We start from the raw sequence: 25,106 nt of genomic DNA on the forward strand, positions 1-25,106 counted from the left end.
GGCCCTTAGAACCATACATCACTTCCACCAGCTCGTCATCATTCCCACAACACTCGCGGCAATGGAGGCCATCGCTGAGAAGCACGCGGGCTTCATCTCCCGCCTGACGAAGCTCCTCGATCTCTTCGTCGCGATGCGTTACATATCTCCATCTGATATCATTCGCCCACCTCACTCTTCCGAAACCGTCGCAACTTCAATCTTCGAGAAGATTGGCCTGGATTCTGAGGTTATCAACCTGATTAGATCAATCCCTGCAATGCGCAGCGAAATCGTCGAAGGGTGGCAGTGGTTCGGCGTTGAATTGATCCCCCGCTCAAAAGCCGTAACGTACTTCGACAACCCCGGTAACCCAGATTTCGTCGAGGATTTGCGGTGGGGTGAAAGGTACCACGACGAGAATACCAAGCTGCTGCCACCTCACATGTTGAGGTTGACAAGTGGTGATACCTATAGCGGGCATTACGGTACTGACTTGATCTATGACACTCAGGACAGTATGTCAATTGCTTTCGAGCAGATAGGTTTAGCGTTCACAGACTACAGAAACAATAATTGAGTGGTCTTCAGTTGGACCTGACCGCAACGAATGGGAGAAAGCACCTAGACGACCAGCTGAGACTGTGCTTGATGAGATTATTGCAAAGTTTCAAAGCCTGGAATGGGTTCCGTACTATGACCCCTCAGAGGATGACGATCCTTCCCATCCACCCGCGCGCAAGGTCTTGGAAGATCCTATCATTATGCAGAACCTCTTCCCGGGAGGCATTCGTCTTCCTACTGAGACGACCGCCGCGATTCAGTATATGAGACAGCACCATGGCTCAGATGGTGCTGATGGGTGGCGACGGAGAATCAATCGTTTCCGAGTCTGGCAAAAGATCTACCAAGATTGCGGATGGAGTTCGGGGGCATTTGACGGCGAAGCCTTCGAACTGAGGAGAGCAGAATTCATTGAAGCTTTAGAAGAGCTCGATGAATTGGAGTCGGAGGCACGCAATCGCCCTTGGCGTATTTCTGTCGGTGCACAGCAGATAGTTGGAGAAGATGCTCCCACATTGGAGCAAGTCACTTCACGGCTTGATCACTTCCTTGTGCAAGCTGCCGGAGAGCTCGCTGTTTGAAGTCGCTGCAGCCATCGCCGAGCTCATGCTGGTCTATGTCACTTGTAATTCAAGAAGCATTCATTTCCCTGTGCTATCTCTATATAATTCAGAGGGCTGTCACACCGCCACTTCATGCAAGAACATCGTGAACAGGTCTGCAGACTACACTCAGATAAAGTAAGTGAACTAGAAAGACCTTTTGGTAATGCAGGCTCCAAGGTGATCAGTCTTTTCCTGACTTGATGTGCTGCCATGATTATGTACATATCGTGTCATTCGTGAAAATACTCGACACACTGCATCGTAACACCGTCGCACATGTGTTTGAGAGTTTCCGTACTGATAAACCATACCGCTTTCCAAAAGGAGTAGCTACGCCTCCTTAGATAAGCCAGGTAGCAGCCAGTACACCAAAGAACAAAGCAATGAACGAGGCCCTATTATCTCCAGCCTGACCCTTCTTAGTCTCAATGGCCGCAGCAGTTGTGGTATCTGAGGCATGAGTAGTATCCGAGGCATGATCAGAGACATGGCGGGTAACCGTAGAGTAGACAGTCGTAGAGTAGACAGTCGTCGTGGACTGTTCATCCCTTGCGTTCAGCGTGGGGAAGATGCCGGGGGTGTAGCTGATAGCGGTACCGTTCGCGAAAGGTGGAGCATGATGACCACCTGACGGTAAACGCGCCATCGAAGACGTCGAAGCAGCCGAAGATGTGGAATCCAACGCAGACGAGGAAGCCGCCGAAGACGCGGAAGCTGACCGAGACGTGGAAGCCACCGAAGACGAGCTACTAACAGTATGGCTAGGAAACAATCCAACCGATCTGCTCTTGCTAGATGATGGCGGACCGACGGACGACACTATCGATGGTACCTCAGTGCGAGACGCCGACGACGATCCGCCCGAGACATGAGAGGATTTGACATCGGTAGGGAGGACCGCGGTGAAAGACCAAGTGATGGACGGGGGAGGAAGCGACGAAGACGTAGAGCTGGGAGTGACCTTGATGACTGATCTAGTGATGGTAACTTGGACGGTTGACTGGATGATCACGGTGGTAGTGGGCTCCTCTGCGGGAGGACCTCCAACGTCCGAAGTGGCTGAGACGGGTTTGTGGGGTAGAGGCTGTGCTGAAGGAGCAGTTCCGACGTCCGAGGTAGGAGCGGGAGCGGGAGCAACGCTAGAGGTCAGGCTCTGATCACCCGTCACAGTGGTTGTCCTGGTGGTAGTGACGGTGACAGTAGACGGACCTTCGGTCTTCTCGGGACACAGATAGGTGAGGGTAGTCTCATAGCCACGTAGCAGTACTGCATCTGTGCAGAGCTTTGGGAGCTCGGCGCAGTGGTCGTCACGTGCAGCTACAGCATGAGCGAGGACGTGGTTGATAGCGGGATTCCATTGGGCAGACTCTGCGGCAGCGCCTGCTATATTTCCGTTAGCAAGACTGATATAGTGGGTAAGTGCGCTGGTTGGAGACTGTTTACCAGCAACTGCGACCATGGTGAGTGCGCGTACAGTGTTCATCTTGGATGGTGAACGTTTGTATCGGAAGGAGCGACTGGGGTTGAAGTGGGTAGAGGGAAGTAGCGAGTGTGAGTAGCGAAAAGAGTGTGGAATGGATCAAATACTTCAACGAGCGTGGTGAGGTGAGTGGAAGCTGATGATTGCAAAAGAGGTAAATGTTTTGTTGTTATGAGAGCGATTGCGGTCAACGGCACTAGCTCCATTGGCCCTTGAGCAGCCAATAGCGTCGAGGGCAATTACTGGGACGAGTGAATGGGAGATTGGTGTGCGTTTGCACTCGCGCGCTTGCTCTGTTCTCCACTGTTGCTGGTAACATCGCGCAAGTGACGTCATTTCCGTGCCAATGTCGCTTCAAAGAGAAGTTCACAGCTAGAGGCTGTTTGGGGTGGTGAATGGACGGACACAGTGAGGGAACAGAACGTTTTGGTCTAGGATCAGAAAGCTAAGTCCGAAGCCCGGTAACCACCCACAATCAGCACTGGTAGAATACAGATCGTTCTGTGGCAACGAAGCTTCTCCATTCTGTAAAGAGGTCTCCTCAGTCCCCGTACAGCTCCATTAAGTGGTTCAGCATCTTCCGCTGTAATTCGAGGAGCTGCTCTTTTGTTATCTTACCGCCCGCCGGTGTCGGCTGCGAGTCGGTGACTTCTGTCGGGTCGTAGCTAGAGCCAACTACCAGATGTGGCTTTACACCAAAGAATGGAACACCCAAGACTTTGAGTGATGATGTTTGTGAGTCGACCATAGCTTTAGAAGCTCGATATACCTTTGCGTCGTATTGGTCTAGTTCTTCTTTCTCACGCTCTGGTGTCTGTGCCGCATCAATGATCATTCATCAGCATAAGTGTTCCTGAACATACACGAAGCGCCGGCGTGTTTTCCAGGAGACCTGGTAATGACCTGTGAACGTTAGTCATGTACCATGAGAAAGATCTTGTAACGTACAGCGCAGCTCGATGAGTGCGTTCGTTCTCCCGCTTGAACTTATGTTCATCAATCAGATTCTTGCGTCCAGCCTCCCAAGACCTGACATTTGACTCTTGATCTTTCATCAACTGAGCAATTTGTAAGCATTGCGCATGAGGTCACATGATGGTCTGGCTTACTTTGCGAACTGCAGGAGCAAAGTCTGGGTTCTGGGAAGCTATCTTGCTCACACAGCGGAGACCTTGTTTCCATTCCGTGATGGTAGAAGGATCGATGAACGGAGAAGAAACGCTGTCTTGTGGTATGGGAGGTGGTTGTCGATGTTGAGGAGGCGCGCGACCAGCCAGACGAGGGTCAGCTGATTGTTGATACGGAGCACTTTGCTGATTTTTGTATGCCTGTTGGGGCTCCGGGTACCCCTGGTGACTTTGGTAGGGCTCATATGGCTGTTGTTGATCTTGAACTGGCTGAGCTTCCGGTTTGGGCAGGTTCGCAAGCGTAGCCAAAATTTGTGCCAGATCCAGGTTCTGATTGACGTTTTCTGCCATGTCTGCGACAACAGCGCGACTGCACTACTTGATGGTGTTAAGGAGACTCTCTAATGCTAAGATGTCGGAAGAGTGGTGTTAATTGAAGGCGGGCACGTTGGATCATGGCGTGTGTTTGCGCTCAGATCAAGGACATTGCAAGGAAAGAAGCAATCTTTGGCCTGCACTGCTCATACTGGATTTTGCTGCCCTCTCAGATCAACGTATCAGTAAGCTCCCGATCCACACAGAAGAAGATCTGATAAGCAGTTCAGCGGTATGGTTGACGATGCACGTTAGCGGGCAGATGGGCGGAAATCTCCGCATCGAACCCTAGTCCATCTCGACTTTTGGAAATCATCGAATCATTCGTTCTCCCGCTCCGCCATCTTCACTACATCTTCCTCCCACAACACTTGCCCCCGAGTGCTCTTCCCACTTCCGCCTACCATGTCGAAATCACCGAAAGAGTCAACGCGATTTACAGCCACCGGAGTATGGGCGCACACAAGACCTGGCGGGCGGGCAACGACGCTGCAATTCGCGGATCCCGCACCGAAAAACGAAACGCCACAACAGAAGGTCAAGCGGTTACGAGAGGCAGCGAACAGGGCAAAGATGGCGCAGGTGACGAGGTGGGATTACATGTACTTGTACGGCAGAATGGCGGCGGATGCGGCGCATAGATTTACCGTCTACGGCTTGATATTTGCAACGGGTATGTGGGCACACGAAGAGCCAATGGCTGCACTAGTCATTGGGTAGGGATGATGCTAACTGTCTGAACAGGTTGCGTCGGTGTCCTCGCAGTCTTCTCAATAGGCGACATGATCGTCTACAACCGACGGAAACGAGCAATCTACTTCGCCGAAGAGGAACGAGTCCAGGCTAGGATCCTCGAAGCCGCCCGCAATGCTGTCGCAGCAGGAACAGCCTCACCCGCACAAGCCGCTCTTGTCACAGGTATCGCCGAGGAGCAAGAAGCAATGGAGAGGAAGAAGGCAGAGCGAAAGGCGCCCTCCAAGCTGCTGTGGTGGCTGCACGGCGACTGGAAGGAGGACCAAGCAATCGCAGAGCAGAGAAAGCTGGCGGTGGAGGAGATTAAGCGGCAAGAATCCCAAGGCAACTCAAACCTAGGTATCGCTGCTGCGGTACAAGAGGCCAGGGCGAACGACACAACATCCACCTTCACATCATCGACACCAGTGGTCGGAGGCCCGCTCGACAATACAGCAGAGAAGGCAGTGCACAAGGTGGAGGAGACGGGCAAGGGATGGTTTGGATTCATGAAGGGTGGATCGAAGAAAGAGTAGAGGAAGGACAGCGGAGAGTGAAGCCAGACGCTTCAGTGTACTATATACGACCTCAGCCTGTACATTGCTGTCACATTAGATGTATGCATGATGGAGTTCTTCAGCAGTTATGAAGGAGTCAACGATCATCTTGGGTATCTTCGCTTCGTGTCCATATTGTACATTCAACGCATTTTCAAACGATTTCCAGTCTTGCAACTCGCTAGTTCCCTTGACCAGCCACTGGTATATAGCTCCGACGCTCCCGTGCACGCTGTTTCCAGTCAGTTCCCGATCAAGTCGGCCTCGCTCATCTACACGTACCTCTCTCCATCCCTCGACATAAGGCCGCAACGCCGCCCACCCCAATAACCCCACTGTCGCTCCAATGAAGACAAACACAACTGCCTGGTCTTTGGCAGAATCTCTCTGGAAGCATGTTGTAAGCACGTTCTCCTCTTTCTCTCCTGCGCAGACGCCATAACCTAGGCAGAATTGGCGGGTGCAATCGTTACATGTCTTCTTGGAGGCGCGGGGTTTCAATTCGAGGGCGGCGGGCTTCTTCGTGCTGGGCGCGTCGAGGGCTATGATGGTACTATTGCCTTTGCAGGTGCATTTGCAGAATGACGTACGCGCTATGAGATGTCAGTAATTGCCTGGGGACGAAGAAAAGGGTGACGTACAGGCTGCAAGGGACAGGGAGAGGGAGGATAGAAAGGTCAGGAGAAGGAAGAGCAGGTATGGCGGTTTCCGCATCGTGGTGGTGACCAGGAGAGATATTGTGTTGAGTCTGTACAAGCGAAGGACCAATTGCAGTACCAACAAGATGTCAATCTGATGTGATTCTAGACGTCTATCGCGCGATGAACATGATAATGGTCACAGTGGAGCTCCAAACCTCCGCCCGCATGCACGCTAAGCCAGACAGCTGGGTCCCTTGTCGCGCTAAGCATTTTCCTTTCCCCTCCGGCCCCGACACTTCTACACGACGCTTACAGGCGTCGCTCAAGCTTGCAGCCCGTATTATTTGCTCTAGACGCCCTGGAGTCTTTGCGCACAGTCATCTCCACCTGTCGCACGCGCGCGAACCTGCGACCCAATGCCAGCAGCACAAGCGCCTAACTCTTCCGAAGCGCAACCCGAAAGCAAGGTCGTCCGCCTGCATATTACGCCTTTCCGCCCCGACCTGCTCAAGGTCTACGTCGCGCCGTCTGTCCTTCCCTCTGCGCAGAATATCTCGTACCATACCGTCGCGACCTTCCCCGAGAAAGGTTTCGGCTACGTAGAGCTACCCGAACCCGAAGCTCAAAAGATCAAGAAGAAGCTCAACGGCACAATCCTGAGAGGCGCAAAAGTGCGGATAGAGATGGCGAAACCTGAGAAGCGCAAAGCTCTGGCAGAGGCTGACGCGGCGAAGGAGGTGGCGGATACCGAACGCCCCTCGAAGCGCGCGAAGAAGGAGAAAAAAGAAAAGAAGGAGAAGAAAGAGAAGAAGAAGAGGGAGCAGGGCGTGCTGGAAGGTGTAGAGCTGCCAGACGACAGGAAAGTTAAGCGCGGTTGGACTGAGCCGTCGAAGAAGGACAGGAAGGATAAGAAGGATAAGAAAGACAAAAAGGACAAGCGTGAGAAGGACGAGAAGAAGGAGCGGAAGCCTTCAAAGTACACCAAGGATGCTGAGCTGCTCTTCAAGGCGAAGCTGACACCCGTGGCTGCAACTGAAGTTGCGCACAAGGACGAGAAGAAGGTGAAGAAGGAGAAAAAGGAAAAGAACAAGTCAAAGATAAATGAAGTCGTTGTTCATGAGTTTGAGAAGAACATCAAGACTCCCAGCTTCCTGAAGCAGCCACAGGTCGCCCTGTCAACGAAGCCTGCAGTCGACTATGTCAATGGTCAGGGCTGGGTCGACGAGGATGGTGTCGTTGTTGAGCCTGAGACTGGCAAGGCCAAGGCTAGGCGAGCCCTGGAGCTCGTAGACGCGCCCTCAGAGGCTCAAAGAGCCTGGATCGACGGCACAGGCAAATCATCCACGCCTGCGACTACGAAGGATAAGAAGAAGAAGAAAGCTACTCCTCCGCCATCTGAATCTGAGTCCGAAGACGACGATTCATCAGTAGTTTCGTCTTCTTCTGAAGATGAGGACTCTTCCGAGTCTGAGTCGGAATTGGAGTCAGAATCAGAGGCCGAATCATCTGCATCATCTCCCGCTCGACCTGTCGAAAGCAGGAAAACGCCTGAAGTCCAACCAACTACATCATCCGAGAAAGAGGTCCACCCCCTCGAAGCGCTGTTCAAACGCGCAAAGCCCGCAGATGGCACAACCTCAACTCCCACCAAGAAGCTCACTCCAATCGACACATCCTTCAGCTTCTTCGACAACAACGAAGACACAATGGAAGTCGACGGCGAGCGCGGACAACCCATCGACGAAGCCCCCACTACCCCCTTCACTCAACGAGACATTGAATGGCGCGGCCTCCGCAGCGCAGCACCAACCCCCGACACCGCCGGCCTCGGCCGCCGCTTCTCCTTCGACTGGCGCAAGAACAGCCAAGAAGCCGACGACGACGAGGACATGGGCGACGTTGACTCCCTCGCCGAGCAACGCCTATCTCAGAACACGCGCGCAAATGCCAAAGCCAAGCTAGCTGAGGTCGCGGAAGAAGACGAAGAGGAAGAGGAAGAGAATGCAGCAGCCGCGGGTGGTAAAGAGGAGAAGCCCGAGAGCGAGTTCAAGAAGTGGTTCTGGGAGAATCGGGGTGATTTGAATCGTGCGTGGAAGAAGAGGAGACGGGATGCGTTGAAGGCGAAGCGGCATAGTGAGAATAGGAAGATGACTGGTAGTAGGAGGGTTTGAGGAGAGGCTTAGGGGACTGTGATGGCATTTGTTTATACGTTTGCGCGCTTTAAGATGTTCATGAATTGGGGCAGCTAAGAGTTGGAAAGACAGGAAGGGAAGTTATCCTTTCAATTTGTAAAACTGAGACAGGAAGAACGTCTCTCAATCAAGACCTCAACGTTATCGTACAGCCATCCCACTCAAAGATCCAGTTCCAGTGTGTACGCCTCGAATCAGAACGCCTACCTCATATCTCTCCGTATAGCTAAACATCAACCCCCTTAAACATAACACACCTCCCACCCTCCCTATCTCCACCGACCCAACTACTCTTCCTCCCCTCCCCACCACACGCCTCCTCCGCCCTCGTCAGCAACGTCCCCTCCCCTACCACATCTCTCGCTTCAGACTCATGACCCTGGCTCGACGTCGTGGACGAGTCACTCGGTATGCTGCAGAAGGGGGCGCCTATCATGCCTTTCTCCGTTGCGGTGATGATATCGGTGGGTATATGTGGGAGGGGCGGTCGTTGTGGTGCGGAGGATATGGTAGAAGGGTTGGATGATGGGGGTGGGGGTGGGGAGGCGGAAGCACGACGGTGAGGTGAGGGATTATGCTCCGTCGTCGTTGTCTTTGTAGGCGTTGTCTCTACTGGTTTCGATGGAAAAGCTGAATATGCTGTTAGCATGTCGATACACAATTCTCCAAGTCTAGATATTACATCGGCCGGGATATGTTATCCATGTACATACCATCGCTTCCGGCATCGACGTGTTGGCTACTCCTCCGCCTCTTCTCGAAGCTGCCAGTCAATTTATCGCGTAGGTTGAACAGCCAGTTCATATTGTAGGATGGCTCGGAAAGTAGGTGTTCTGTTCCTGATTTCTTAACAAACATGATCGTCTGGATTTCGAAGACAATTTAAATCGTACCTGGTAGTAGTAACAGCAGCAGCCTTGCGCAATAATATATATGCAATCTCTCAAGATCCGTAAACTCAATAAATCAACCACGAAACGCAACGAAAGTTGATGGATGCTCCACACTCTCAGTATATATCCCGACCCCGAAATGCCCCGACCGAAGCCAGTCCGCCCCCATTAAAGGTTGAAAGCTGTTCTGTTCCACCTTCAAACAAAATGACGTATCGCGGGCGCCTTACTCTTACTCTTACTTGCTTATCTGCTTACTTTACACGCCCCCATGCCCTCGCCCGTGCCGTGGCGCCTCGTCCCTTCCACCACATCACATCACGTCACGACACTCCAAAAACGAGGCATTAAAGACACCCATCCAAGCTCTCTTACATCACGCCACAAATGTGTCCTACACTTACGTGTATCACTCTTCCCCCTCTTTGCATCTGCCATCCCGCGTCGCTGATCTGCCGTCAGAAGGGGACAACGAGATCGACGCTGGGATGCTGTTCCGTTAGGTGCATATCGTGAGGATCAGCGGCGTTAGTTGTCTAGCCCTGGATGGATCTACGGATATCCCGTCATGCCGTGTTGGGGGGAAAGAAGCAAAGTTTGTGATAAGGGTGGTAATGGGCGGAGTAAAGGGGAATCGGGGTTGTTATCTTTGCGATGGCATCAAAAGTAGACTTTTGTTTAGCTTGATTGATCGATTAATTGATTGATTGATTGATGAGAATGATAGAATTAGAATAAAATGTCCGCTCGTATGGATGCCGATTGGCATAGCATACCATGCCTGACTGCTCAAACTCCATGTCGACAAGTAAAGATATGGCGGAAACAATCCTGTTCCATCCCATCGCTCATGCATCACGAGCCTGGCGTGCGCTATTAACAATACTTCTCACGAACACCCTACGAACACATCTCCTTCACCCTATTCACAGCTTTATTAGGGGACCCCTGCGGTCTCATTAGCAGCTGCTTGCACAGTATCAGAAGCACTGCCAACCCCGCTGCTCTGCGACTGCGGTGCACCCCTCCTACCCCTCTGACCGTCAGCGGCGTCATTACCGCCCCTGATCATGCGCTCGAGATCACGGATGCGCTGTTTCAAGGCCTCGTTTTCCTTTTTGACTTCCTCCAGCTCCGCCTTGTGTTGTGCCACCTCTTCGTAGCGTGGAGTGCTGACGACGCTCGAGCTGCGGTGGTCGCGCTGGGCAGCATCGCTCGCCGCAGGCTGGGAGGAGATGGAGTAACGGTGTGGAACGTGGCCTGGTGGTAGGCCGCTGCGGGAGACGCTTGAGGAGCTGCGGTGGCGGCGCGAGGATGTGGGATGCATAGGTCCGGTGGGAGCTTCAGCGTGTGCGACGGAGGAGTCGGCGGCGCTTGACATGGACGTGTTGGAGGCTACAGACGCAGAGTGTGCGCGTAGAGCCGAGAGTTCTCGCGTCAGACGGTTGACGACGGCTTCTTGCTCCTTCTCGAGCTCAAGGTGCAGCTCTGCTTGTGTCATGGGGCGTGGGTGTCTCATGGGAACGCCTGCTGAGTCGACGCTCGCCTGGACGTAGCCGCTCGCGCTGGGGCTGAGAGGCGGAAAGCCATGTACATGATGTGATGCTGACTGGGGCGGTGGTAGGGTACCACCAGGCGATGCGAGAGGCAGCGGCGGGGGGCCCATCTGCGATGCTCGCCTAGAGCCCGGTGTAGATGCCTGACGTGACGATGTCTGACGTGACAAGGAGCCTGAAGCTGGCTGCGTGCTCGACGTGTTGCCTGTGTTGGTCGGCACCTTGTTCAGATCCGGGGCCATCTTGCTTGTCTGGGTGCGAGTCGCGCTGGGTGTGGTGGACGTGGAGGCGTTGATGACCCGTAGGAGACGCGCTGTTTTGGAATGTTTATCGAAGAAGCAGCTGGTGGCTAATTGTGGAGGCGAGACTGATCTCAGTTACTGGGCGTTGTTGTGGTGGTTCCGAGTACGGTGGATGAGAGGAAAGTGCATCAGCGGAGCGCACGAGCGACCGAGAGGGGCAGGGACATTCACTCCATCGCGGGCATGATCATTCCGGACGTGCTTGCTCCGAACGATGCGCTTTAACCGGAATTGCTATCAATGATCGTTTGGATGGTGTTGGTCGGACAGAAGCGAAGATTACGGCAGAGCAGCCATGTCCACTCAATGCGCTAGCATCTACCAGTCTGCTACGAAGGCTGAACCCTTGTTTCCCCACACGATGTGACGATGTCAAGCTGAAGTTACCAACATTCACACATCCACGTCGCGTCCACTTATTGATATGTGTTTGAAGTCTGCAAGTTTGTTTGGTATTCTTCAGCTCATTGCTCGTTCGCTCATCCTGTCCATCCTCCGGCCCGCTCGTCGCGCACGGCGGGCGGTGTCCAGTCGTGGAAGATCACGACCTGGACCCTATCTTCGCCTTCCCCATGCCTAAGCGTATCTTTAGATTTTGCAAACACGCTTTTGGATACCCATGAAATCCTCCAACTCCAAGCGCAATGCTCTATTGTGTGGGCCCCGAATGTGAATAGTCGCTCTCAGAAAACACTCGTGATCCTCTAGTACGTCCTGGCCAAGTTGCGGAGGTACCAGTCCACGAGCCTCCTGCCGACCTTTGCCTCTGAAACGTGGATGAGGTCCTGGTAATTGTTAGCAGATGTCTCTCGTTCCAGATGTGTTGTACTTACACCCTCCATGGCGTAGTCGAGGTCGCTGGCCTGGATAATATCACCATCCAATAGACCACCCTCGGCCCACCTTATTTGCCTGCTCCTCTGCTTGTTGACGAGCAACCAGCACCTCAGCTTCTCTGGCTCAACCTCCAAGAATCCAGCGAGCTTCTTGAGGTCCATGGTTGTGTAGAGCTTGAGGTAGCTCTTGACGGTGGGCGACATCATGTTGTTCTTGACCTCGTCCATAAAGATGCGGAGGTGGTGCTCAACAGGGTCAATGTTGACCTCTGGGTTGTCGAAGTCGGGAGGTGTGGGGCTGATGAACTTGGGGCAGGCAGTGCGGAAGAGCTCCTCAAAGAGGGGAAGAGACTCGGGGCCGCCGCGCTGCAGCCTGTTGAACTGCTCGCCGTACTTCTCCCTCAGAGCAGTGTGGATGGTGTCGTCGAGCCTGGTGGGCTGGAAGGCTACGCAGATGGCGACAAGTGCGTACATTTGGTCGTTCTTCTTGGTAATCGAATCGTACTGCGCGTTCTTCTGGAAGTTCTTTGTCCGCGAGACGTAGACGAGGATGTGGCTGAACATGCGGATGGCATCCGAGTATCGTCGCATCATCATGTAGGAGAATCCGACGTAGTAGTATGTGGTGAAGTGGGCGGCCATGACACGGGCGAACATGGCCTTCTTGTTGAGCTCAATGTCGTCGAGCGTCTTGAGCGCGAGGCTGAAGTCTCCGAGCAAGCAGTGCACGCGGAGCAGACCGATGATGGAGAAGTATCCCAGCATCTTGTATAGCGGCCTGTTGCCGTACTCTCCGGCATACAGACTCGCGTCCTCGCCCCGCTTCATCGCCGCCAGCTGCTCGCTGATCTGTGACCGCTGGATGAGCGAGTACAGGACGTTGAGGACGCTGTAGCAGCCCCATGTGTTTGGGTTCTCGCGCAGGAGCGCAATCTCCTCCTCGTTCTCGTTCTTCTGGGCGACTCGTTGGCGGTAGCTGCAGAAGCTGTTGAACTGGTAGATGAACTCGTCGATGACATCCCACGCCCAGTAGTACTATGCGCAATTAGCCCTGCTATATTCCCCTTATTTCCTTATTCCTTACGTTTGGCACTTCCAGGTCAACGGGGCCCTCGGAGTTCAGGATGTAGTGGAAGAGGTTGCAGTAGCTGTCGTAACTCGCAAACTTGGTCTCGAGCGTGGCCTGGAATTCCAGGGGCGTGGCCGCGGCCTGCAGTTGCGCGTGGATGTCCTGGTTGCTGTTCATCGAGGGCATGCGGTCGAGGTCCTCCATGCCGTCGTATTGGACCTGCTCGCGGTAGTCGTTCGCCATGGCCTCCTCCTCGACGTCCGAGTCGTCGTCCGGCGCACGCCTGGCAGCGTCGCCATTCTGGTACTGCGGCGGGACACGCTCGCGCAGACTCATGTTGGGTGTTCGTTCGGGCGACGGCACGGGTGCTTGTACGGGGGGTGAATGTCGTGTCGTGGTGCTGCTCCCCGCTTTGTCACGAAATTTGGCGTTCTGTGCGTTTGCTAGCGGCAGTCTGCTATCGATAGCGCGCCCAAGCAGAGGGCACAGGCAGGCGCGACCGGGATCAGCGCTGTGAGGGGCAGTGCGCAGAGGTCCACTCCACTCAATCCTCACGGCCTTCCTGCTGTTTTGACACGCCCTGATTCGACTCACCGGCCATTTCCTCAGCGCTGGGTATCGTGACGGCGTTGAGAAAGTATGGCGAGCCCATGTCGTCTGCCGGTGCCGGGTCCGTAGTTTCGCCCTAGGGCACGAGTAGCTGTGTGCATCAATAACGGAGGCTTTAGGCGCGCCCGGTGCCAGTATGATGTCTTCGCATCGAGTGTGGCTGATAAACTACAAAAGCCTGCCGTTCCTCTGTCTCTAGACCCTCTGGAAGCCACGCCGCTGTCAGAACCCTACTACTGTCTTTACCACCCACGCTACCCATATTGTCGTCCCACCCTCCAACATGACGTACACCATCGTCCTCTTCATCACGCGCAACCACGACCTTACCTCGGAAGAGTTCAGAGACCACTATGAGCACACGCACATTCCCCTCGCCCATTCGCTGCTCGCCTCCTGCTGGCCGATCGATTTCAAACGTCGCTATCTCGCGCGGATATCGCGGAAGGGGTTCGGAGGACCGGCAAATCCCGACCGACCGCCGCTGATGCTAAGGGGCGAGATGAACGAGCTGGACTGTGACTGCATTGCAGAAATGACGTTTGACAGCGAAGCCCGCTTCCAAGAATTCTACCGAAGAATCTACGCCCCGGAGAATGCAGCCAAGCTAGCGAGAGACGAGGAAAAGTTTTTGGAAACAGGGAAAACGAGGGTCATTGTCGTTGGCGAGACTTGGAGTACGGACGAACACGGCGTCTCGACGAGAGAAATAGGCTACATCCGCAAAGACGAGAGGTCCGACAGCGAAGCCAGTGGTAGTGGCCAGAGCTGAGATGAGAGACGGATGCCGACATGCGACCCGGAGATACCAGTCGACGCCCAGCATGCGATTGAGTCGAGACATCTGCGTTAGGCGCAGGAAGATGGTGCCATGGTGGTGAATCGAGCTTCTGGCCATACTGATCGGCGTTCAATAGTTTGGGAGAGGGGCTGGCGCTGCGCGCTACTAGGCACCCGTTCGCGCTGCGCGTAGGAGTTCACCGGTTGCTTCCGCGAACTTTTTGTCAGATACCATGTCTTTGCGAATTTGCGACTTTTGGGCGCATTTGGAGGAGCCCGATGTTGGCCGAGAGTAAATTGAATTGACCAAATGGAATACATTTCGTTTATTGAACTTTACACCCTCGATCGAAACCCGCAGCAAAGAATGTCCAGATCGAGACTAGTGCTTTCCCGAGCATACATCCTATACCTATCGAACATGATGCTGAAGACAATACAAAGATGTCATGCTGATGCGCCACATCCCCCCTCAAGGCTTTCCCTCTCCTGAATGCCGATAAACATAATGCCAATCCCCCCTCGCAATATCAGCTCTAACCTGATAATTACTCTCCGCATCCTCCAAGACCTGCATATCCAAATCCACAACACACATGCCCTCGCCTGCACCACCCAACTTCCCCAAAGCCCCCACAAAAGGCACAGCAACCTGACTCAACCCCGCATACCCCATCCCCGGTGGACCCCCCGCATTCGCAAAAACAACCGCACAAGTGTTCTCAAACGCCCGTGCTGTCAACATGGAATCCAGAAACAATGCTTCAGCCGCCGGATTCCTCGCAAGGCCCGCTTCGTTGCAATCGTTGAGCGTCCAGAAGGTCGGTATAATAATAATCTGAGCGCCTTTGGCAATCAACTCGCGGAACGCTTCTGGGAAAGCGAGATCCCAGCATATTAGCAATCCGACTTTTCCGATGGGCGTGTCGAAGACTTCGTGGGGGTCGTGGCGGGAGCCGGTGAGGTGGTTGCGTTCAGGGCCCCAGAGGTTCTTTTTGATGTATTTGCCCACGATGGAACCCGAGGGCGAGATATAGTAGCATACGTTGAGTAGTTTGTCTTCCGCTGCAGAGTTCTCTTTGTGGGGTTCTACGATCGTGCCGGGGACGATGGCTAGGGTGGTGGTCATTCAGAATTAGGGGTTTGTGTGGAGGATCGATGAGGGCTGGAGTGATACTTACAGATGTTACATTCTTTGGCTAGGGAGCAGTATTTCTCTAGGTAGCCGGAGCATTGTTCGATGCAGTTTAGGAACTCGGGATCATTTGGCTTCCAGCTTGTCAAGTGGTATTCGGGGAGGACGGCGAGCTCGGCACCCTGAGCTGCTGCTGAGCGGATGAAAGAAACGGCTTTCTTGAAATTGTGCTCTGGTTGTAGGGGCTAGCTAGTGTTAGCAAATGACTCTGATGTTTGTGAATGTGGTCGACCATAACGGGCAATCATGATGATGTGGGGTAGAGGAGATACCTCTGGGTAGAGTTGGATAACAGCAACTTTGATCGTCGGCGCCATCTTAATTCAACAAAGTTTGTTGATATAGATCAACAAAGTCAAGATGATGTCTGTGGTGAAGTTGTGATCTACGAAGTGAGGATAATCAAAGGCGTATGACATAGCTGACGCATGTGCATCGATGCAAGACTAGTGCTCGCTAAAATTGACAAGCTTTCTGTCCAGGGGTGAGCAAGTTCATCATCCCGGCAGAACGCTGATCATGGACATCTCCTTCAAGCGTGACGGCATCGATGTGTTGTAAGTAAAATAATCACATTCCAGCGTAGCCGAGGGGTATCTATATAGGAAAAGAAGCATACTCCAACCAACACCTGTCGAGAGCTGTACGACACGAGCTTCTTCTCGTAAACATACCCATATTATCATTCTGATCGCCACGACTTCACTCGTGGCTTCCCTCACTTCGCATGAAGAATGTAGCCGTATAGGTGGAACATTCCTTAGCTCGCTTTGAAAAGTGCCGCAACGCGAAGAAACTTGATAGAACAGAAAGGCCGGATCAAGTTACTGTAACCCCTCGCCGACCCCAGGGAATGGGCCGAGCTCTGACAGGCGATGAACCTCCATCGGTAATGTTCATGCTACTACACTGTCAGCCCAATGGTAACCATCGACTTGCACACCGTTGGTCCTGTACAACTCCTCTTCAGACTCTGACCCATCGTCGGAGCCGGTATCCAGAAGAGCATACTGGTTGACCACAGGTGCAGGCTTCATAGGCATGCGAGTGACGGGAGTGTGGGCCTTTTTGGGCTGAGGTAGCGGTCCAGCGCATTCATCCGGATAGTACTCGATGCGCATGCCCTTGTATACAGTACGCGACATCATGCAGGTCCTGGCGAACAGAGCGTTGTGGATAGAGTTGGTCGAGATGTACGCATCGCCATTTTTGAAGTAGACGTCTACCACGATGAGGTTGTGGATGTGATCGAGATGGTCACGGATCTGATCTGTAGTGACCTTGCCTGCAACGCCTCGGACAACAAGGTTTCGCGTAGCGCCGCCGGCGATCTTGTTGGACACGTGCGGTGGTACGTGGAATTGTCGGTCGCTCCAACGGAATTCAAGCTGGCATGGTCAGCTTCTTTCATGCCTTGGGGTAGGTGCATATCTCACCCTCTTCATGTGCAGATATATGTCATTACGCTTAGCATAAGCAAGGAAGTCGGCAGCTCCTTCAATGAAGGATACCGTTGCAGATCGGTCATTGCGGAGGAATATGTCCAGCAGTCTGCCGCCACGGACAATGCCGGCCAGGTCCTTATGTGTCGTACGCTCAGAAAGGTTGGTGATTAGCACAGTGCGTTGATCGTGGAGCGGTATACGCTGGGCTGATCCACGGTTTATATCGTCATATTCGTCGGGTGGGCTGTCTGGGTCGCCGGTGAAAGACTCGGATTCCCCATAGCTGACGACTCGACGGAACGATGCTGAAGGTCTAGGGTGGAGTCCGTGGCTGGCAGAGGTATAGTCGGACTCTTTTGGGTAGCGAGCTGACGTAGGCGCTGCTACAGGAGTAGCCTGCAATCTTGTATTTGCGTGTTGCGATTCATAATCGTAACTAGACGGTTCTTCGTTCGAAGCCCCATTCTCGCCCTGCAGCAGTGTATCCAGGGTCTCGTTCGTCAGGCCTCCACGGAATAGAGCGCTTTTGAGAAGGTCTAGACACGGTCAGAGAGGAATAGTATTGCGCTTGAGCAGGAGTGTACGTACGGTACTCTCGCACTGCTTGGGTCTATGGGCAAATGTATCGTTAGCATTTTTGCACCTACAAGCAGGAGCCAGAGCGAGCTGGAGGGCTGGTGGATAAAGTTCGAAAGTTTAGAGTTATGTTGGGTGAATAAAACGTACCATGTACTCATGTTCTGCCTTGCTAATGGTGACATTGTCAGAGAGATCAGTGCCGTAGCTGACAGGCTGGTTGGAAGTATGCTGTTGATAAGAGTCAGCTCTACCGAAGCCAGACACATAGCTACTGCCTGGGGGGGTACAGACAAATTCAGCCCTAAAACTCTAATCAGCAAACAGCCCGGCGCATAACACAGGGCAAGATAGTGAGCACTCACTTGCGTAGAAGAGCGTCGAAATAGGATTTGCCTATGGTTACGGTGGCCATGGCATAGGTGAAGAAGAGCGCGGTGCTCGGGGCCGAGGATGGCTTCGCAACGTGCTTTCGGGGTGTTGATCAGTGAATTGGGCAGGATGGTAGTTATCAGTGACGGGCAGCAGGCCCAAGCTCGCCCTAGCGCTCCACAACTCCACAGGGCTGGGAAGGCGCCATGGATGGCCTTCCGCGACGCGACCCCGGATTGCTTATGCAGCCCTGTGCATCTGTGTATACAGCATTATCAACGTCTATGTTTCTTTTTTTGCGCCGTTTGCACAACTCCCTGATGGTGTGACGAAAATACGTCGACCAACCTTCCACGTTGCAAACAAGCGCTGTGCGACACCCATCGGTTGCGTGCGACATGGTGATAGGCACGAATGGGCGCGGCGTAGCGGCATCGATCCCCCGCTAGCGTCCATGGCGTATCAAATTTCTGGACAGGCGCGCCTCTCCGCCGCTCATGGAACCGAACACGCCTCAACACCAGCTGGCCAAGCAGATCGCTGCCGGCAATAGCAGCCCGGGTCTCAGCTCGCCCTGGTCGCAAATCACCGACAATCCCTTCTTCACCGCCGTATGATTCACCCTGGGGCCGCTGCATGCTTGCTGGACGTGTGCTCACTGATGCCATAGGGCTTCGGTCTCGCAGCGCTTGGGGTTGCGGCGCGGACGGGCCAGAAGGGACTCCAACACGGCGCCGCGTTTGTGCGCCGCCGCATGCTCGTCGATCTCGAAATAACTCGCCATGACGACGCCTATCCCTGGGTCCTCCAATGGATGACCAACTACCACCGCGCTCAGCAAGCCGGCACCAGGCCACTCGTGCGCAACGGCGTCCTCTCCAAGGTCCTCAATCGCATCGACCCGCGCATGCACCACCTCCAGGTGCAGACGTACACGCCGCAAGATGGGCCCTCGCACGCCGCCCACTTCTCCTTCGTACCGGGGCCGGGCAAGCACTTCTTGCGCTACAACAATGCTTTCATACTCGTCGACAGGCAGCGGGAGCGCAACAGCCTGAACGTCAAGGATGGCGTGCCCTTCGAGACGATCAACCTCACGACCCTCTACTCGCACCGCGACGTCTTCGAAGACATCTTCGCCGAGGCGCACCAGATATACCAGCAGTCGCAGGAGGGCAAGACTGTCATATACAACTCCATGGGCACCATGTGGCAGCCCTTTGGCGACGCCAAGCGGAAGCGGCCCCTCGATTCGGTGGTCCTTGAGCGCGGCGTCAAGGAGCGCATTGTAGAGGATATGGAGGCCTTCATTGCGTCACGCAAGTGGTACCTAGATCGCGGCATACCATACAGGCGAGGCTACTTGTTGTATGGGCCGCCAGGCACAGGAAAGAGTTCCTTCATCCAGGCTGTTGCAGGTCATCTTGACTTCAACATTGCCATCTTGAATGTCAGCGAGCGTGGTCTCACAGACGATAGGTTGAACCATCTGCTGACCAAAGTCCCGCGACGGACTGTAGTGCTGCTGGAAGATGTTGACGTCGCATTCATGAACCGTAAGACGCCTGGTGCAGACGGATTTGCTAGCGCCTCGGTCACCTTCTCCGGGCTGCTCAACGCCCTCGACGGTGTTGCCAGTGCCGAAGAGCGGATCATCTTCCTGACTACAAACCACGTCGAAAGACTAGACGAAGCGCTCATCCGACCTGGGCGCGTGGACATGACGGTAAGACTCGGTGAAGCAACAGAGTTCCAAATCGAGCAGCTTTGGGACCGATTCTATGCAGAGTTCGATGCAGGCGGGCAAGCGAAGCAGAGATTTATGGCTAGAGTGAGGGAGTTGGGCCTCATCGACTCGGTGAGTACTGCAGCGCTACAGGGGTTGTTCCTCTACAACAAGGACGACACCGAGGGCGCTATTGCGATGGTTGAGGGCCTCACCGCTGGTCGCAAAGCCGAAAACCACGTGGGGATACCCGGTCACGTTGACGTGAAGGAGGTGACGTCACGCTGAGCGTTGGGAACCCGTAGAAATATGTAAAACTCCGAATGCAAACGCTGCGGCTCTGTTCGCTCGGACGTGCAGATGTCAATCAGTCTTGGTCTGTAAGGGTGCCGGGATTTTGAAGCATGCAGGCGTGTGATGGTATGCAGGCGGCTCGCGCGCGCGGGAGCGTGCGAGGCTTTTTTCCTGGGAACTCCACATCGTCGCCCGGATCTAACCGCTTACCGTGAAGACACTGCACTCGCCATTGGATGACTCAAGCAGTATTCCATCATTGACCTAATTCTGGACCGCTTCCCGCGCTTCCATCTAATCAGATCATCGAACAGCGTGAGGCCCAACACATGGCTGCCGGTGGTTTTATCTGATCATCTGATTCCGACGTCGCGCGAGGCCGCTTTGGCGCGACAAACGGAGCACTTGTACACGCGCCCCTGGCCACACCCGGGCACCCACCCATACATATGGCTAACGAGGACGGGTGCGGGTCATCTTCGTCGCTTACTCTCTCGCCTGCCCATCCTTCTGGAAACACGCGACACGACCGTCCTCTCGTCTCGCCAGGCAGCTACGAGTTGCAGCCTCTGCCTGACAAAGCAAAGAAAGCAAGGAACATAGCCACGTCCGAAACCCCTTCTGATGACGATCTTGATTCGCCAGCTGGCCGCCCCGAGACTCCTACACGATCCGTCAAGACAGCAATGTCAAGAGTACCTCTCTTGGTGAGATCGAGCCCGGCGCAGGGAACAGGTACGCAAACTATTCTTCCTTGTCAAGCGCCATGGTCGTCAATCGCCCCTCGGCCTTGGACGGGTGCACAGGAGCAACGATGCACACGGCGCACAGAACCTCATTCGCTACACGTGCTGACCCCAACCTCAGGTTCATATGGCGGCCTACCTATTCTTTCCTCCAGTCCAGAGGAATCTGATGAAAATAATGTGATTAAAAACTCAAGAAAGAAAAAAGGGAAGAGCAGACTTTCGCATAGTGAACCCTCACTACTTTCGGATCACCACCAAAATGATTCGACACGGAGTGAGCCAATCCTTTCAGGCGCTACCAAGTCACGTCGCAGGACGGGTGACGCCAGTCGTAGCAGCACGACGCTCGGTGTAGCCTCTAGTGGCCAGGACTTTGAAGCTAGGTTCAACGCAAGCGGTCTTGATCCTTCTACCGCTGGCGCGCCACTGTTTGACAACTCAACCTCATCGAGCAGTACGCTAGACGATAATGAATCCTCCGAGGACGACGATTTACACGATATGAAGGGTAGCCCGTCCGATAATTCGCCCTACGCTCAAGTGAGGGCATCCGTCGCTGCTACCGACGACCTCTCCCTATCCATTGATACCCCGCGCATGTGGTTCCTATCGATTCTGTTTTCCATTGCCGGTTCTTCAACCAACTTGTTCTTTTCCCTACGATACCCTAGCGTCAGCCTTACTCCTATTATTGCACTACTACTCGTCCACCCCCTCGGTCTGCTCTGGGACCAACTCTTCAAACGACACGACGATCCTGAAGAAACCTTCGTCGATGGTTGCTCTCAAATAACATCGCATCCTCCACAGGCAAAAGCCACTTGGAAACGCCGGTTACGGCTCTGGCTAGGCCAAGGTCGTTGGAATGAAAAGGAACACTGCTGCGTATACGTCAGCAGCAATGTATCCTTCGGCTTTGCCTTTGCGACAGATGTAAGTATCAGCTATGAAGCCATGTGTGGTACGCTGACAATCCAAGGTCATCGTTGAGCAAGTAAAGTTCTACAAGCAAGACCTTGGCATCATGTACCAAGTATTGCTTATCCTCTCCACACAAATACTTGGCTATTCCCTTGCCGGTATCACCAGACGTTACCTGGTCCGTCCCAGCGGCATGATCTGGCCGAGCACACTGGTATCAACCGCCATGTTCACCGCGTTACATAAAGATGAGAACAAGCCTGCCGATGGTTGGACCATCGCTCCACGCAAGTTCTTCTCGCGCATATTCATGGGATCCGTAGCATTCTACTTCCTACCTGGTCTCCTATTCCCAGCATTGAGTTACTTCAATGTCATCACTTGGTTCGCGCCAAAGAGCGTTGTTGTTGCCAACCTGGTACGTTCGTTGCTTGTCTGAGTAGACAGTGTGTTAACCTGAACAGTTCGGAATCTCATCTGGTCTTGGATTATTCCCAGTGACTTTCGATTGGGCGCAAATCGCATACATCGGCTCCCCGTTGATTACACCATTCTGGGCTGCTATGAACATTCTTGGAGGCCTTGTAGGCGTGATGTGGATTGCAGCGCCGATCATGTGTGAGTAGCTTTCGGACGTTTGACTACTAGTGCTGACATGTTGTAGACTACAAGAACGTTCTCTATTCTTCATACATGCCCATCCTATCATCCGCCGTATGGGATAATCGCGGCAAGCCGTACGACGTCAGCAAGATCTTGACCGAGAACTTCCTCTTTGATGAAGAAGCGTACAAGCAATACAGCCGCGTCTACCTTCCGATTACTTACGTATTGAGCTACGCCTTGCAGTTCGCAGGTCTTACAGCTCTGCTTTCGCACACTGGCCTCTGGTACGGAAAGGACATCTGGAGGCAATGGCGTCGCTCTTGGGCCGAGATCCGTAAAGAATCAGCAGCTGACTACCAGCCACTTGTGAATGGCACCGACAACAACAGCCACCCCTCCTCGCCTGCAATGTTGCGACACAGGCCCAGCACAACTTCAGACCCAGACGTGGAAGACCTGCTATCTGCGGAAGATGTGCACAATCGACTCATGCGAAAATACGAAGACGTACCGATAACCTGGTACCTTTTGACTGGTATTAGTATGGCTGCTGTTGGCATGTTCGTCGTCGAGTACTATCCCGTTCACTTACCCTGGTACGGTCTTTTGCTAGCACTTGGCATCGGTGCAGTCCTCTTCGTCCCCATCGGCATCGTCATGGCCATCACAAACCAACAAAGCAGCATCTACCTCATCTGCCAACTGATCTGCGGTGTTGTATTCCCCGGTCGACCCGTCGCAAATATGGTCTTTACGACCTTCGGCTACATCTCAGCAACCCAAGGCCTCAAGTTTGCTTCCGATCTCAAGCTCGGCCACTACATGAAGATCCCACCTAGAATCCTCTTCAAGCTCCAGCTGTCCGTCACCATCATCTCTAGCTTGACTCAGATCGGCGTTCTGAATTGGATGCTAAACAACATCCCCGGTATCTGCACACCCTCAGCCATCAACGGCTTCAACTGCCCCATCGCCCGTGTACACTTCAATGGCAGTATCCTCTGGGGTGTCGTCGGTCCAGGAAAGTTCTTCGGTCCCGGCGCACTCTACCAACACTTGATCTGGGCCTTCCCCATCGGCGCCATCGCACCCGTCATACTCTGGTACCTCGCCCGCGGCAGCCGCAAGTCCATCCTCAGTAAAGTCAACCTCGCCGTCGTGTTCGGTAGCTTGAGCTGGATTCCACCGGCCACCGGACTCAACTTTTCCGTTTGGGCGATTGTGTGCTACATCTTCAACTACGAGATTCGCAACCGGAGGAACGCGTGGTGGAAGAAGTACAACATGATGCTTAGCGCGGCTCTAGACTCGGGTCTTGCGTTTGGTGTTGTCGTTATCTTCTTTGGCATTGTGTACCCCGGTTGGATGAGTAACTTCAAGTGGTGGGGTACGGAGGTTTACAAACAGGTAAGTCATCAACATACAACCTGGGCTTCATTGGATACAAAAGCTAACACTATCGATAGGGTTGCGACTGGCAAGCCTGCCCGTACAAGGAAGTACCCAAAGGCGAAACCTTTGGACCTGGGAGTTGGTGATTCCTTGATTAGACGCATTGAGCTTGCTTACTCGCATTGGCATATGCATTAGACGACCGGCGTTCATGAGTGGAGTTTGGGATAGACATGCTGTTGGATACACCACATTGATCGTTTGAGCGGATTGGATACGCTCGCGACTTGCATGTTATTTTTAGGTACTGTCGTTGGATACAATGAATCTCATTGCTATCCTCTCTTTGATGGATTTGATAAGATTGAACGCCAAGTAGGACACTCCCGTCGACGAACTCACTCGCCCGCCACGCCACCGCTCCTAGCTATCCCTCCATGGCAGCAAAAAAAGACGGTCAAACCACAGCGCTCAACACAAAGATCTAGCAAAAAGTAATGAGCCCACCGCGACTTGAACGCGGATCCCCCACAATCTCGGCAAGGCTGTGTGCTATCGGTCATCTTTGGCGGAGGCGGAATTTGGATTCGACAACTGTAAGAGGCTTTCACTTGGCGAAGATCATGAGATCAGGCTGTGTACTGGTAGCACAGCCCGACGGATTCGAAATTCAATTGGCGGAAGCTCAGACGGTCTCTCAGCCTTGTTCGTTCGCACGCTGAGACGATGCGATGGCAGCCCTGCGCGGTTTGAGATGTGGGTGTCTTACCGTTGGACTATGGGCTCTGAGAGTGGGTTTGATGGAGAAGTGGGGGGTTGGAGCGGTGGTATCGACTCGTCAAAAACATGGACTTTTGATTTATACGGCATATAGAGACAGACGGTCTAACAGTGCCTGTTACACCCTGCGGGGAAACTCCCACTCCACCCTGCAAGCTTCACCAGCTCGCACGCCACGACGTATATTTAACGAGGATAGCAAACAACAGCCACACTACCAGCGCCCCACCACCGACATTCTAGACAACGCATTAGCACACAAACGCCCCAAATATACTGTCGGTACATACCTGATTGGATCTTTCTCCCCTTAGAGTCAGCCCAGTATTCACACCAACCGCTTGTCCTGTAGTTCCTTGTGTTCATCGTGGTACAGGCTTCGTGCACCGAGACTATATAAACGGTTAGAATATCTTCCATGCTTGTTTTTCTGAGATGAATTGACTTACTACCATCGATGTTGTAGGCTTTGTTGTTCGCAACCCAGACCCCGTTTGCGTCTTTCGTCCACGCAGAACAGTAGCCTGCGAGGGCGAAAGGGAGGGCGAGAGTAGTGAAGCGCATGTTCGAATGGGCGTGTTGGTAGTGTGCTAGAGGTTATGGGAGATGGACATGGATACTTCTTCTTTCGTGGCCGTTCTGCGTCTTCTTATACTTGGGGACTGAAGGTTGCCCAGGTGCATCGTCCGTCGCTTGTGGAGCTGCCAAGATGGGGCGTATCATTTATGTACGCCTTCTTGGCCTACGCGGTGC

At 53.6% G+C, this 25,106-nt stretch overlaps 13 protein-coding genes across 13 annotated transcripts; 7 read left to right on the forward strand and 6 right to left on the reverse strand.

The window, feature by feature from the left end:
• Nucleotides 1-61: 61 nt before the first annotated feature.
• On the forward strand, nt 62-1,124 carry J4E84_001177 (uncharacterized protein; the record flags this gene model as incomplete). Its single annotated transcript, XM_049383811.1, has 2 exons — nt 62-497; nt 571-1,124. 2 exons carry the CDS (start codon nt 62-64, stop codon nt 1,122-1,124), a joined length of 990 nt encoding a protein of 329 aa, XP_049249329.1.
• Nucleotides 1,125-1,635: 511 nt separating this feature from the next.
• J4E84_001178 (uncharacterized protein) lies at nt 1,636-2,020 on the forward strand (the record flags this gene model as incomplete). Its single annotated transcript, XM_049383812.1, has 2 exons — nt 1,636-1,642; nt 1,800-2,020. The coding sequence occupies 2 exons, from the start codon at nt 1,636-1,638 to the stop codon at nt 2,018-2,020; spliced, it is 228 nt and encodes a 75-aa protein (XP_049249330.1).
• Nucleotides 2,021-3,169: 1,149 nt separating this feature from the next.
• J4E84_001179 (uncharacterized protein) lies at nt 3,170-4,106 on the reverse strand (the record flags this gene model as incomplete). Its single annotated transcript, XM_049383813.1, has 4 exons — nt 3,170-3,442; nt 3,492-3,531; nt 3,577-3,686; nt 3,738-4,106. The coding sequence occupies 4 exons, from the start codon at nt 4,104-4,106 to the stop codon at nt 3,170-3,172; spliced, it is 792 nt and encodes a 263-aa protein (XP_049249331.1).
• Nucleotides 4,107-4,535: 429 nt separating this feature from the next.
• J4E84_001180 (uncharacterized protein) lies at nt 4,536-5,398 on the forward strand (the record flags this gene model as incomplete). The annotated part of the gene is made up of 2 exons (XM_049383814.1): nt 4,536-4,803; nt 4,875-5,398. The coding sequence occupies 2 exons, from the start codon at nt 4,536-4,538 to the stop codon at nt 5,396-5,398; spliced, it is 792 nt and encodes a 263-aa protein (XP_049249332.1).
• A 202-nt stretch (nt 5,399-5,600) lies between these two features.
• J4E84_001181 (uncharacterized protein) lies at nt 5,601-6,133 on the reverse strand (the record flags this gene model as incomplete). Its single annotated transcript, XM_049383815.1, has 3 exons — nt 5,601-5,651; nt 5,702-6,012; nt 6,061-6,133. The coding sequence occupies 3 exons, from the start codon at nt 6,131-6,133 to the stop codon at nt 5,601-5,603; spliced, it is 435 nt and encodes a 144-aa protein (XP_049249333.1).
• A 343-nt stretch (nt 6,134-6,476) lies between these two features.
• Nucleotides 6,477-8,231, forward strand: J4E84_001182 (uncharacterized protein; the record flags this gene model as incomplete). The annotated part of the gene is made up of 1 exon (XM_049383816.1): nt 6,477-8,231. One exon carries the CDS (start codon nt 6,477-6,479, stop codon nt 8,229-8,231), a length of 1,755 nt encoding a protein of 584 aa, XP_049249334.1.
• A 1,851-nt stretch (nt 8,232-10,082) lies between these two features.
• Nucleotides 10,083-10,943, reverse strand: J4E84_001183 (uncharacterized protein; the record flags this gene model as incomplete). The annotated part of the gene is made up of 1 exon (XM_049383817.1): nt 10,083-10,943. One exon carries the CDS (start codon nt 10,941-10,943, stop codon nt 10,083-10,085), a length of 861 nt encoding a protein of 286 aa, XP_049249335.1.
• A 764-nt stretch (nt 10,944-11,707) lies between these two features.
• On the reverse strand, nt 11,708-13,244 carry J4E84_001184 (uncharacterized protein; the record flags this gene model as incomplete). Its single annotated transcript, XM_049383818.1, has 3 exons — nt 11,708-11,788; nt 11,837-12,874; nt 12,924-13,244. 3 exons carry the CDS (start codon nt 13,242-13,244, stop codon nt 11,708-11,710), a joined length of 1,440 nt encoding a protein of 479 aa, XP_049249336.1.
• Nucleotides 13,245-13,800: 556 nt separating this feature from the next.
• J4E84_001185 (uncharacterized protein) lies at nt 13,801-14,289 on the forward strand (the record flags this gene model as incomplete). Its single annotated transcript, XM_049383819.1, has 1 exon — nt 13,801-14,289. The coding sequence occupies one exon, from the start codon at nt 13,801-13,803 to the stop codon at nt 14,287-14,289; it is 489 nt and encodes a 162-aa protein (XP_049249337.1).
• A 480-nt stretch (nt 14,290-14,769) lies between these two features.
• On the reverse strand, nt 14,770-15,809 carry J4E84_001186 (uncharacterized protein; the record flags this gene model as incomplete). The annotated part of the gene is made up of 3 exons (XM_049383820.1): nt 14,770-15,410; nt 15,479-15,677; nt 15,765-15,809. 3 exons carry the CDS (start codon nt 15,807-15,809, stop codon nt 14,770-14,772), a joined length of 885 nt encoding a protein of 294 aa, XP_049249338.1.
• Nucleotides 15,810-16,388: 579 nt separating this feature from the next.
• On the reverse strand, nt 16,389-17,928 carry J4E84_001187 (uncharacterized protein; the record flags this gene model as incomplete). Its single annotated transcript, XM_049383821.1, has 5 exons — nt 16,389-16,880; nt 16,929-17,473; nt 17,526-17,547; nt 17,664-17,817; nt 17,879-17,928. 5 exons carry the CDS (start codon nt 17,926-17,928, stop codon nt 16,389-16,391), a joined length of 1,263 nt encoding a protein of 420 aa, XP_049249339.1.
• Nucleotides 17,929-18,382: 454 nt separating this feature from the next.
• On the forward strand, nt 18,383-19,899 carry J4E84_001188 (uncharacterized protein; the record flags this gene model as incomplete). The annotated part of the gene is made up of 2 exons (XM_049383822.1): nt 18,383-18,496; nt 18,556-19,899. The coding sequence occupies 2 exons, from the start codon at nt 18,383-18,385 to the stop codon at nt 19,897-19,899; spliced, it is 1,458 nt and encodes a 485-aa protein (XP_049249340.1).
• A 455-nt stretch (nt 19,900-20,354) lies between these two features.
• J4E84_001189 (uncharacterized protein) lies at nt 20,355-23,719 on the forward strand (the record flags this gene model as incomplete). The annotated part of the gene is made up of 6 exons (XM_049383823.1): nt 20,355-20,640; nt 20,773-21,587; nt 21,634-21,993; nt 22,040-22,193; nt 22,240-23,588; nt 23,648-23,719. 6 exons carry the CDS (start codon nt 20,355-20,357, stop codon nt 23,717-23,719), a joined length of 3,036 nt encoding a protein of 1,011 aa, XP_049249341.1.
• Between the last annotated feature and the right edge of the window lie 1,387 nt (nt 23,720-25,106).

The sequence above is a fragment of the Alternaria hordeiaustralica genome (assembly GCF_023758085.1).
Source record: "Alternaria hordeiaustralica strain BMP 2776 chromosome Unknown scaffold_1, whole genome shotgun sequence".
Classification (NCBI taxonomy): domain Eukaryota; kingdom Fungi; phylum Ascomycota; class Dothideomycetes; order Pleosporales; family Pleosporaceae; genus Alternaria; species Alternaria hordeiaustralica.